Source organism: Oncorhynchus clarkii, chromosome 3 (assembly GCF_045791955.1).
Source record: "Oncorhynchus clarkii lewisi isolate Uvic-CL-2024 chromosome 3, UVic_Ocla_1.0, whole genome shotgun sequence".
NCBI lineage: Eukaryota > Metazoa > Chordata > Actinopteri > Salmoniformes > Salmonidae > Oncorhynchus > Oncorhynchus clarkii.
This window is the reverse complement of record NC_092149.1, coordinates 53,377,158-53,390,112: the sequence shown is the minus strand read 5'-3', so window position 1 is coordinate 53,390,112 and position 12,955 is coordinate 53,377,158. Positions and strand designations below refer to the sequence as shown.

General features: G+C 42.2%; 2 protein-coding genes across 5 annotated transcripts in view; both read left to right on the top strand.

Annotated features, from left to right (window-relative positions):
- The window catches only part of LOC139397685 (cordon-bleu protein-like 1), a 50,783-nt gene extending 42,788 nt beyond the window's left edge, over nt 1–7,995 (top strand). For all 3 annotated transcript variants that reach the window (XM_071144209.1, XM_071144208.1, XM_071144210.1), the window contains 5 exons: nt 3,585–3,858; nt 4,142–4,224; nt 4,858–6,302; nt 7,136–7,320; nt 7,453–7,995. In XM_071144209.1, coding sequence (XP_071000310.1) covers nt 3,585–3,858; nt 4,142–4,224; nt 4,858–6,302; nt 7,136–7,291 — 1,958 coding nt within the window. In that variant the 3' untranslated portion in view covers nt 7,292–7,320; nt 7,453–7,995. The remainder of the gene's footprint in view (nt 1–3,584; nt 3,859–4,141; nt 4,225–4,857; nt 6,303–7,135; nt 7,321–7,452) is intronic.
- Nucleotides 7,996–8,396: 401 nt separating this feature from the next.
- Nucleotides 8,397–12,955, top strand: part of LOC139397642 (growth factor receptor-bound protein 14-like) — a 45,788-nt gene continuing 41,229 nt past the window's right edge. For both annotated transcript variants that reach the window (XM_071144207.1, XM_071144205.1), the window contains exons 1-3: nt 8,397–8,486; nt 8,660–8,713; nt 10,673–10,717. In XM_071144207.1, the coding sequence (XP_071000308.1) occupies nt 8,687–8,713; nt 10,673–10,717 (72 nt within the window). In that variant the 5' untranslated portion in view covers nt 8,397–8,486; nt 8,660–8,686. The remainder of the gene's footprint in view (nt 8,487–8,659; nt 8,714–10,672; nt 10,718–12,955) is intronic.

The following is a 12,955-nucleotide window of genomic DNA, read 5'->3' as shown; positions in this document are numbered from 1 at the left end:
TTCCATGTTTTCAGATACCATTTTTTTACATGAGGGGGTTACTTGAGTCTATAGCAGGGATCATCAACTAGATTCATCCTCTCAAGAAAACATCTTGAGTGGATGGTCAGGGGCCCGGAACATAATTACAAATAATTTGTGGACTGCAAGAAGCCCAAACAGATATAATATTTGACTAAAACGTAGTCATTTCAAAACTTGCTTGCATTTGTATACAATCACATCTATCTATTATGCATGGGAATACTTTGGAAATTAAAATCACTTGGAACTAACTGGTGTTCTTAGTCTTTAATATCCAACAATTCATTTTTTTTTTTTATTGGCTCAGAAAACATGGGGGGCCAGTTGGGGAACCCTAGTCTATAGGCTCTTTCAACTGTAATTTAGTACACATTTTTCTCCTGGTTTGTGAGACATTGCTATTATTGCATTTCTGGACAATTTGGCAGAGATTTGGACAATTGTACTTTGGTCTCTAAGGTCAACCATTGATAATGGTAAATAAGACCAATGATTGGTCAGTGGGAGTTGCACTCATTTTATTTGGCTCTGATGCCTCCTAGTGGTCGAGACACATGGAGTTAGTTACTGCTCCTGTTCTCGTGATTGAATTTCATTCCAGATGAACACCTAGCTACAGTTGTGACTACAGTGCTTCTTTACAATTTCATTAGAACTTAATAATAAATATGATGCTAAACATAGTTGTGTTTTTAGTGCCGAATCGCTGTTGCTTTATTCTGAATGCTTAATTTTATGCTTTGTAGCTACAAGACTGAGGGGTAAGGTCAACACTGTTGTGATCCAAATGGTCTGTGATATAGTCATCGCATCCTTATGTTTCCTCATATTAAGAGTAAAGGCCATGTTCTATAAGTACTTCCTCTCTCTGAACTTGCAGCCTGCAGGTCACCAGAGGAGGGTGTCTGACAGTCTGTGCTGCTGCCTCTTCCTCCTGCCTCTAACCCGCTCTGCCCCTTTCAGCTCCTCCTCAAGCATGTCCACTTCTTTCTGCACTGACCTGCTGCTTTTCCTCATCTTTTCTGTCTGTTAGATTAACATGTTCTATTCTGTTTTTTCCTGCTGCATGTTTGCACCTTTCTGCATGAGTTTTCGTAGGCTTGTCTTTCAGTGTACTTCAATATAATCAAATTGATCAAATAAAGACTATCTGCTATTGATTGAATACCGGCCTTTGGTTATATCTGTTATTTGTTACGGACTTGCTTAGATTGGATTGTATGTTTTCTGTGAGAGAGGAGTGATCTTTAATGAGCTATCATGACAGTAAGTACATTATAATCTAACCTGATTAATTAAATCTACAGACATACACTCCCAGTCGTTCACCTACAGTGCCTTGCAAAAGTATTTACCCCCCTTGGCATTTTTCCTATTTTGTTGCATTACAACCGGTAATTTAAATGTATTTTTATTTGGATTTCATGTAATGGACATACACATAATAGTCCAAATTTGTGAAGCAAATTTTTAAAATGTATATACTAAATAAAAAATTGAAAAAGTGGTGTGTGCATATGTATTCACAGTCCCTGAATAAGATCTGGTGTAACCAATTACCTTCAGAAGTCACATAATTAGTTAGATTGCACACAGGTGGACTTTATTTAAGTGTCACGTGATCTGGCACATGATCTCAGTATATATACACACCTGTTCTGTAAGGTCCCAGGGACAAAGTTGTGGAGAAGTACAGATCAGGGTTGGGTAATAAAAAATATCTGAAACTTTGAACATCCAGGGAGCACCATTAAATCCATCATTAAAAAAAAAAAGAGTTCCTCTGTCCAGTGACTGTTCTTTTTCCCATCTTAATCTTTTATTTTTATTGGCCAGTCTGAGATATGGCTTTTTCTTTGCAACTCTGCCTTGAAGTCCAGCGTCCCGGAGTCGCCTCTTCACTTTTGACATTGAGACTGGTGTTTTGCGGGTACTATTTAATGAAGCTGCCAGTTGAGGACTTGTGAGGCGTCTGTTTCTCAAACTAGACACTCTAATGTACTTGTCCTCTTGCTCAGTTGTGCACCGGGGCCTCGCACTCTTTCTATTCTGGTTAGAGACAGTTTGCTCTGTTCTGTGAAGGGAGTAGTACACAGCGTTGTATGAGCTCTTCAGTTTCTTGGCGATAGAGTTCATTTCTCAGAACAAGAATAGACTGACGATTTTAAGAAAAAAGTGCTTTGTTTCTGGCCATTTTGAGCCTGTAATCGAACCCACAAATGCTGATGCTCCAGATACTCAACTAGTCTAAAGAAGGCCAGTTTCATTGCTTCTTTAATCAGAACAACAGTTTTCAGCTGTGCTAACATAATTGCAAAAGGTTTTTCCAATGAATAATTAGCCTTTTTAAAATGATAAACTTGGATTAGCTAACACAACGTGCCATTGGAACACAGGAGTGATGGTTGCTGATAATGGGCCTCTGTATGCCGATGTAGATATTCCATAAAACATCAGCTGTTTCCAGCTACAATAGTCATTTACAACATTAGCTATGTCTACACTGTACTTCTGATCAATTTGATGTTTTAATGGACAGAAAATGTGCTTTTCTTTCACAAACAAGGACATTTCTAAGTGACCACAAACTTTTGAATGGTAGTGTAGGTTCTATACACAGCCCAATGAGACTTAGTGTAGGATCTATCCATCTAGGCATCTTTTTTTTCTGCCTCTTTGCTACTTGTTTGTGTTCTTTTCCTGTCTTTTGTAATATCTTTCATGTTGTCAATCATTTTATTTAACCTGGCAAGTCAGATAAGAACAAATGTTGTATGTACAATGACGGCCTAAGTGAGTGTATTTCATAGAAACGTCATTGTAAGTTCAGTCTTTGTATACCACACTAGCCACTTATCCCAGATTGTATGAATAAAAGTGTCCTCATAAAGATTTGACTTCTCTATGCTTGTATTGCTCCATTTTCTATCTGCCCTCCCTCCCTCCCTCGCTGGCTTCACATAATCAACTTCACAGAGAAAGATCAGACCTGGATGTCTCTCTGTGTCCCTCCCTGACGTCCCACGGCTGTTCACTTCAGTTAGACATCACAGACTGCACAGTGAGGTGTCCCAGTTTTGTATAACCAGCCTGCTGAATATTCCTTCTGCTCTCTATTCCTCTGTGGCGGCCTTGAAATGCAGAGTGAAGAACTAGAGGGGAATATAAGATGCTACATGTCTTCATTAAGCCCAGTTAACTTGTCTGAAATGTCCCTAAGACACACATGTTATGTCTGCAGTTGTGTGACTGTGAAAGTGATGTTAGTAATACTAAAGCATCTTACTATTAGTTTTTATAATATGCTGCTTCATTCTGAAGTAAAGGAGTACTTATCTTCCTCATTAGCCAAGTTAACTTATTCTCTAAATGAGTCTCGTTTAAATTGAACGTCTGACATTCTCATCCCCATCACAACACCATTGTCATCACACGCGTCATCACACTGCAGTTCTTCATCCCAACTTAGATGAGACATTGCAGATTTTGTTATCTCAATTTTACAATTCTTGATAATTGAAAATGTCCTCTGCAATCTTCTCCATCCTGTTGTGCTGCAGGTGGCCGACTTCCTAATACACTGGAAGAGATCGTGGAGCAGGAGGAGACAACTGCCGCCGTGGTCTTAGACTCTATGAGTGATGTCCAGGAGGACGACAGCAGCCTCAACCTGTCAACAGCAGACATCTCCGTGGACGCTGAGAGAACAGAGGCCCTCTCTCCACCACTGGAGGCCCCAGACACACCGTATGCTGAGATGGAGACCTCTTCACCACCCGAGAGCGAGGGCCCAGCAGGGGAAGATCAGGCTTGTGATCTGTCCTCAGATGGCAAGTACGAACTCTAGCAGAGAGTCCTGCGCTTTCCAAAAGGGCTCTTCTGCTGTCCTCATAGGAGAACCCATTTTGTTTCCAGGTAGAACTCTTTTTGGGTTCCAGGTAGAATTCTACCTGGAACCAAAAGGGGTTCTTCAAAGGGTTATCCTATGGGGACCGCCAAAGAACCCTTTTAGGTTCTAGATAGCACATTTTTTTTCTAAAAGTGTGCAGTATGAATTAAGTAGTTTCTCCTTGACTTGGGTTTTTGCATTGCTTTTCATAACTTCTGTTTTTGACAGACTAGTGCACAGCATGGTGAACAACACTGAGCGCACGGATCCCATGCTGATTGCCGAGATGGACACATCTGAAGCTGCAGATGGTATGTTTGCAAGTAGTGATGAATTCAAATATACTGAACAAAAATATAAAGAGGTTCTTGGCTGGCGTGGTTACACGTGGTCTGCGGTTGTGAGGCCGGTTGGACGTACTGCCAAATTCTCTAAAACCATATTGGAGGCAGCTTATGGTGTAGAAATTAACTTTAACTTCTCTGGCAACATCTCTGGTGGACATTCCTGCAGTCAGCATGCCAATTGCATGCTACCTCAAAACCTGAAGCATCTGTGGCATTGTGTTGTGTGACAAACTTAACATTTTTAGAGTGGCCTTTTGTTGTCCCCAGCATAAGGTGCACTTGTGTAACGATCATGCTGTTTAATCAGCTTCTTGATATGCCACACCTGTCAGGTGGATGGATTATCTTGGCAAAGGAGCAATGCTCGCCAATAGGGATGTAAACAAATTTGTGCACAACATTTGAGAGAAATAAGCTTTTGTTCATTATGGAACATATCTGGGATTTTTTCATTTCTGCTCATGAATCATGGGACCAACACTTTACGTTTATATTTTTGTTCAATGTACATTAATGTGTTAACTATGGATGAAATGCTATAGCTTTAGTAGCAATGTTGGCAAGATCATTGTCTACTGTTTTTTTAATCTTCTCCAGAAAGCCCTCCTTGCCAAGCTGAGGAAATAGGTGGTCAGACAGACTTGCCATGTGAAGATTACACAACACAAGATGGGGTCAAAGGTGAATGTAGTACTGAGAGCTCTCATACTATCAGCCCACCAGCAGCCCAGCCTATGACACAGAGTACAGGAACACAGGCCTCAGATCAGCTGGACCCCTACTATCGTGAACGGCCAGTGGCCACAAGCACCCCCTGTCCCCCTGCTGAGGATGCCCAGGTTCAGACCGATCTCACACCACCATGTCCTGTGTCACCACCCCGACAACAGGAAGTGCCTCCCCCTTCTAAAGCCTCTACCTCTGGAACGGTGGGGCTGAAGAAGGACATGGCCACATCTACAGAGGAGCTGCTGATCCCTGCTGACCCCATCACACCTGCCTTATCTCCTGCCTCAGCAGACCCTCAGTACCAAACGTCCACTCAAAGTGGCCCGGCCCCTCCGAAGCCATCCAATGAGCTGACCAGGGACTACATCCCCAAGGTGGGGATGACTACGTACACTATCGTGCCTCACAAGACTTTGGAGAAACTGAGAAACTTTGAGCTGGAGCTGATGTTGGAATCCCCCAGCGTGGCTCTCGAGAAGGAAGTAGGTTCACTTGAACTCAAAGACCGCACTACACAGGCTGAGCAGTTACAGGTCACAGCAGAACAGACCGAGCTGCAGTCTATTGTACCTTTGGAGTCTTCCCTATCTCAGCAAGTCACCACCACCACTACTACTACTACTACTAGTAGTAGTAGTAGTAAGAGCACTGTAAATAGCAATGTGGTTGAGCCTATTCACTCCCCCTCAACACCAACAAGAATACTTCCTGCAGGAGATGACAAGATTCCATCCCCCTCTAGTGGGGGAGACCAAGCAGGCTTAATAGCAGAGGTCACGGAGATGAAAATTCCACCCGCAACTAAACCCAAGCCTGGCTCTTTCTGCTTGCCACAGCACAAAAGAACACCTGGGTATTATGTAACCTCGGCGGCAGTGAAAAGTTTGAATGCCAGTCCTGGCGCTGGCCAGAGGGAGGCTCCAGGCAGTCTAGTGGCAGCAGCAGCAGCAGCGCAGGCACTGCAGCTAGTGGAGGAGGACAGCTTCCCTCCTCCGGTGCAGTGGGAGGAGGAGACATCAGAGGGCGCTAATGTAGTTGACATGGAGCCAAGTGTGCCATCTCCACGGCCCAGTCCTGCCAGGGTGCCCCCATCCCCAGGGCTGAGCCTGGAGAAGCTGAGGAGTTTTGCTGCTCCCAAACCCTACTCTCCTACGACCCCGTCCCGTTTTGCCCAGGCTGTCTCCTCGGCGGTCAAAAGGTCCCGGTCCTTATCCACAGACTCCACCTCACCCTCTCCTCGCTTGCCACCATTCTACCCAATCACAAGCCGCTTTTTAGTCAATGATCCTAAAGGACCATGTGGTGTGGCTATGGTGAGTTGTTGCAGATGTTTTGTGTTATGTGCTTCCTCTATGAGACTCTGTATTTTCAATATTAGAACATACAGTAGGAATCTGGATATTTCTATTCACAGTTCTCTAAACTATGAAATGACATAAAACCCAAAGAGTTGCTTTTCCCATAAAATGTTAGGCTTAAATGTTAATTTCTTTGATACTTGTTTTAAAGTTCAAAGCATATGCCTACTTTAAAAAAATCATTTGCAGTAGAATCTCACTTTCTAGCCGATTTTAAAAGTGATCGATGTTTCATTGTCAGTGCTATCTCTTTAACCATTAGACTACCCTCAGATGAAGTCTCCAGTCTGCTGTTTTCCCATGTCCTTTAGGGTCAGCTTTGAGACTGTTGAATAACACAGGAAATGGGAGATGTACTCCTCTCTGAGAATGTATATACAATTTTCTCACAATGAAATTGGAACAGTCTACAATAAGCGTTTGTTTCGAGTTTGTGGCCTGGTAAACAATCCTAGCTGCGTATCCTACCTCTTAGTATTGTACATTGACCTGTGACACGGTCCCCTCCCTAAGAGACTGGGCCAGTGTGCCTTTGTGTCATTGATGTGCTGGTCCCTGTGATCCAGTGGGGAACACTTTTTATATCCTTGTTAATAGCCTGAGCACATGTCTTTTTCCATATTTATTCCTGAAGGACTCTCTGTACTAGGCCTATACTCGTGTTGTACAGGTAGTTGGCGTATACAGCAGGTACAGCAGTGTCTTTCCAGTTTCCTCAGTGTTGACTGGCACACTCAGTCCTGAGTTTTGAATGATGGGGTGCATTGTGTCTTCCCTGATGAGCACAGGGAAGTGACAATGGAGAGGGGGAGGAGAACAAAGGCTTGGAGCTCCAGGGAAGGGGGGACCTGAGCGGTGGCCCAGCCAGTGACAACATGACTGTTCAGATGGCAGGCCAGAGTGACCCTGAGCAGTGGCTCAGTGTGTGTGGGGAGAGGAGCTGAGAAGTAATGGATCTACGGAGACATCTACAGTAAGCACTAGACTGTACAATAACATGGTGGTACAGCTGCGACAGTGTTACATTCATGTAGTCTGAGTGCCTATATAATGTATGTATCATTGCGTTGAGTTAGGTTTCAAGTCCCCTATTTTGTCTTTTTAGGAGCCTGATGTCCTGCCCTGGAGTCTGTTCGAGCATGAGCCGAGGAAAGAGGAATAGAAACTTTGTTTGAGTTTTTTACGACCTCTGTTGCTAGTCTTAACAACCTACAAACTGTAGAAAAGACTACTTTTCTGTTTTATGACAAAAAATAACTAAGTAGATTTTAATTATTGTTATTATGAAATAATTGTTTGTATTATTATTCACGATTTCTATTTCAAATTTGATGCATATTCTACTTTTCACGTGTGCTATTTTGTCCAAAGACAGTATATTATTAGTTTCCATATTCAGTTGTAATTGTCATCGAGAAAATACAGTAGCCTATTTTAATACTGTCTTTCATTTTGAAGAGGTTCAATTTGATGGACCTGAAAGTGATACTTATAAATCCCTCAGTCCATTTTGTATTTTGTGTTACTCATTTGATTTTGATAAAGCTGGGCCCAGACACACTGGTATGTAGAGTATTTCTCTGAACATAATGATGCTGTTATGAATAAAGGTTACTGTCGCGTATATTAAAGTATTCTATTGACAATCCATGAGTGTTTCCCACTGAACATTTTTGAATGTAAGTTGAACACTGAATTGCAAAGAAATCCGACACAGAAGACAATGTTATTAGCAGTAAAAATGTCCAGTAAGTGAAGTGCAGTACATAGCATACAACTCACAATCTCATCACAATTAAACAGGACCAAACAACATAATTTAACATATATATTAAATAGAGTGATAAAAAAAAACAACGTCCCGGATTATACGAATTGCCTTGCAGGCCAGGTTGCACAAAAAAAAAAAGTTTAACTTGATACTTCTCTGCAAATTTGAAACTTTTTCAAGCAAGATCTCAGTGAGTCCTCTTTCAGGTAAACACGTGAGGGTTGTGCATGACGTAACGCGGGAGTAAATATAAACACCTGTCTAGGGAGATCGCGTGGACGAGATGAGCACGCCACGCAGACCTCCAGGACAGCGATGAAGACGAGCGAGGAATCAATATGCAGTAACGTTATTTCAGCGAGTAGCAGGTAGGATATGTTACAATGAACCGTTTTTTTTTTTTAGGGAACACTTATGTAGGCTAATTGTAGGATTTGGACAGATAGCTAGCCTACTGTCTAGATGATTACTTTTTGTCCTCGACAGACATTGCGTTTTTAGTCCTTGTGAGATTCTTATGTTGGCTGGATCTTATTTTCAGACGGTCAATATCTGTGGTCAGTGGAGCATGTTCCTGTGCAATATGCCAGCAAAGGTAAGACACGAGCAGCCTACCTGTCTTGTCATTGAATTGATGTAGCCTATCCTGTTGCATCTTCAAATGTGAATTTGAAAGTTATGCAAAATGATAACTAAAGCCTGTAGGGCTGTAACCACTCCATTATACATTCATAATTCAAACTATTTCCCTTTTGTAATCCTTTTCATGTATTTTTTTGTTTGTTTACTTTGTGGCAATATGGACATTACACACAGGCTACTATAGGGCTTTATTTCACGCCTCTGTAAGGTCTACTGTTCCGTAAAATGCATAGAAAAAAAGTCACTTCAACACTTATGCTACTGCCATCTGGCGTCAGTCGAAGGAAGTGACTGAGTCGTGACTTGACATTGAAATCCATATTGGCTACAGGCAGGTCAGCGTTTTTCGGCATGAATCTTGTTCTGGAGGCAGCTATGCAAAGTGGTCTAGCTGGCAAAGACACACAGTCATAAAAATGTTTTTTTAAACCATAACCACGTTGGTAACCCTAATGCCTAAACCCAAACTCTACAATTTTTGTTTTCATACATTTTTACAATATAGACAATTTTGAATGTTTGAAAGAAGCATGATACACTTGGTGCATAGCCAGTAGGAATGAAATCATTTGGAGAGAAAAAACACTTCTGCTTCCAAACCCAGGGTAGGTTAGAAACTCATTGCTGGTTATTGCCTCGTGTAATATTCAGCAAGAAAGGGTGTGTATTTTTAGTAGTTGATAAGGAGACCTCTAAAATATCCACTTATCTCCTCCTGCACTACACTCCGAGGCTAAAACCTCTTCATTCCTAGAGCTTTTAGTACACACTCTGGGAGCAGGCTATGCTGTACAGATATAACTCCGTTTGTCTACACGTTTCAAGTCTTTTTCTCCTAGAGTTGCGAAGTGTGTTTGCTCGAACCGGGTCCCTGTTAATGTTACATAATGGGATATCTCGATCTTTTGTACGCCCGAGTTCATGCGGTTTAATACAAGGGCATGTGAACCTGGTATTAACTGAGAACTTTACAGATGCTAGTTTGCCCAACTGATGGATTATGTAAAAATAAAAGAATGCTAATTTAACAGCGACTGTATCACTAAATATACTGTTTAGGTATTATTCCTTTAAAGCACAGTGTTTGTACTTTTTTTTGTTGCTATTCAAGTAAATTCTACATGGATTAGAAAAGTAAGATTACTACTGTATTTAAAGAAAGAATAGTCTAAATTGGTTAGATTTTTTTGTTGTTGCCTCGTTTGGCAAATCTGTTATCCATTGCAGGTCAGTAAATCTGGGATCACTGAAGCTAGCAGCCTTTTCCCTGCTTTTAGAAGTGATTTGTAAAGCAATTAAGTTGCTTATTCACATTAGGCTTATTAGCTGATAGACTTAGGAATTCATCATTATCAGTTATTATTGTGTATTCTTCACTTTTTAAGTTTCACTTTTCAAGGTAATAATAATCATATACTAAGAAAATACTTTCAGGCCTTTCATCTACTAGTTGGGATGTATTTTCAGAACCTCCTGCGAAACTGTAATATATAACTGACTTGTTCAGTCGTAATGGTCGACTTGCCAAGTCATTAGTGAGATCTAACAGATCACAGATTATACCCAGGAGGAATTAAAATACTCATGACACCATTGGTACTGAATGTCTGGTGTCAGATGTATTTTTTTCATTCTTCATCTGACATGACTCGGGACAGAATTCAACGGAGGTAGACGCAAGCGGTGGAAAATCCATCAGTCTTGGTAATAAAAATAATAATACATTTGGATTTGTGACTGTCTCAAAGTGCTACAGTGAGTGGTGGAACGTGATCTGTAAATTGCAGACAATGTGTAGAGATTCTAATGGTCTCTCTGCCCCTTCTCACTCTCTCTCGCTACCCCCCCCCCCCCCCCCCCCCCCCTCTCTCTCTCTCTTTGTGTCCCCCATCCTACCCTTCCACCCCCTTAGTTACTTTACTTTAATGCAGCCTACCTAGACATGACTGATTTGGAGGTAGGTAACATTATATCACATAATATTATATTTCACATTAAATTTAGATCTAACTGTAATCTGCCTGTTGCACCTAGCATTGGATTCTTCTGCTTTTAGCTTCGGCACTTCTTGAGTTGGGGCAAAACAACCAAGTTACATAAAACTGTTTTGTCACAGGGTTTTGTCTATTGTTAATCCAGCAGCATGAGGTGTTTTGGCTGCTCAGTCATGCACGTAATGGCTCATACAACATTTCTCTCCAATCAACTAAATTGTCTTGGTTTTTGTGAATCAGAGCATTTTGTTCAAACTGGGACTCCAAGGGGTGATAGATTGCGGTATTATAGCTGTCCTCTTTTCTGCGTCAACAGAGGATGAAAGATTAGAAAAGAAAGCCAGTTTGCTATTTCCATTCTGTGATGTCCCCCATTAGAGCAGCTGATGTTGTAAGTTGTGCTGTAAAGGTCAAATGAGTGAGTTGGTGTGTGATGTGTGCTGTGTTTTGTAATGCGCAATTATGTTTCTACGTGACCATCTAAGAATAACTGTTTCTGCACTTTCCATAAGTGCAAGTGCCCCTTGCATGTGTGGCTGGAAATAGATGTGGGGCAGTATGCTGCTCCGAAGACAAAAAATAATTGATGAGGATAGTGTTTGCTCAATTACTTCCTATTCTAGCTAGAACATAGGCTAGGCGGCTAGATCATATATTGATGTCAGTCACATTGTACGAGCCCACACCTGCTCCTGGTTTTTCAGCTACAACGATAAGCAGGCAACCTTGACGAAAGACACCTGAGCTTTGTTTTGTCTTTGCGAGCTTCTGTCATAAATTTGCCTTTTCCTTACAAAACCAGCTGTGAGACCGTAAACACTACGTTACTGTACCTGCCCAACTCCTCTCTGTAGGAGCAGCTAACCTACTGGAACATTGGTTGGAGCTCACCTGTACTCCCCTCGTGACCGTGAGGTGAGTGGGACTAGGATATTCAGTAAGAACAGTGAACTGGGGAACGAGAAGCGCACACAGCAGGTTTGTGACGACAGTACATGGCCATGTTGATCTAGCTACTCTGAACTCCTTAACACCAAAGACATGCCGATGACACGTAACTAATTGTTACCCTGGATGTAGGCTTGACCAGGCAGACTGTTTTCCGACAACGTCAGTCTAGTGCTGTGGACGGTCTTCGTGTCGGATCGAGAACTGAGAGGGGATCACTTTCAGTGGGGCTGCTGAAGGCGTGAGAATGCAATATGACCTCTGAGAAAGAGCACTAATATGGCTTTGTTTCAGTGCATGTATGTGCAATGAGAGGCACAACCTAGGTCACGGTTAAGGAACGAAACGGGTGCCGTCGCTACTGTATGACTGGCCCGTTTGCTTTACATGAAGTCATAAGTGCTCGACATCTCTTACTCGACCATTGCTCCTCATCCATAGTGCACACAGAGAGAATTTACCTCGGCTTTCACCAGCTATTGTCTTATTTTGGGACTGCCATGGTGGCAAGACTGGGAGATTGTCACGGACTACTAAAATAGCTTTGGCTCTCATCTTCTACTAATGTAATTAGAAAGCATTTGCATTGACTGATAGCGAAAGAATGTGTATCAGTCCAGGGTTATTTTTGGACAGTCCATGCTGCTCGGCCTAAGTGTCCTTGTCTCTGACTTTGTCACTGGAGGACCCCCAGTTCGATTGTTTGAGTAGTCTCTCTCTTAAGCTGTCGTTTTTTATTTTTCTATCTGTATGTGTCATCTCTCGCTCTCTCTCGCAGGCACACATATGCACTACACTAAATCACTATTGTGCTGCTTAATGCATCTGTTGAATAAGCATGGGACTATTCACTTTCACCTTTACAAAAACTTGCATGTCACTTCTGTCCTTTTTTATTTGATGGTTTCCTGTTTTGTTGGTGTCATGCTTTGTCAGTGGTGCTCTCCAGAGAGGCGGGCCTTTTCATATGATGGTGTGTCTAAGTGAAAAGGTAGCCTAAGCCAGGTGGAGCTGTGTTATTGTGACAGTGCTGTTAGCTCGGGCTCCTTTACACTGGGAGTGCATTACTGGAGGCTCACAGCTCCCGCTTCCCAAATGGCACTGCTGTTTTTCAGCAGCAGGGACTGGGAGACTAGTCAGGATCCAGGGAAAGCTGAACGGAGTAAAGTACAGAGAGGTCCTTCATGAAAACCTGCTCAGGACCTCAGATTGGGGCGAAGGTTCACCTTCCAACAGGACAACGACCCTAAGCA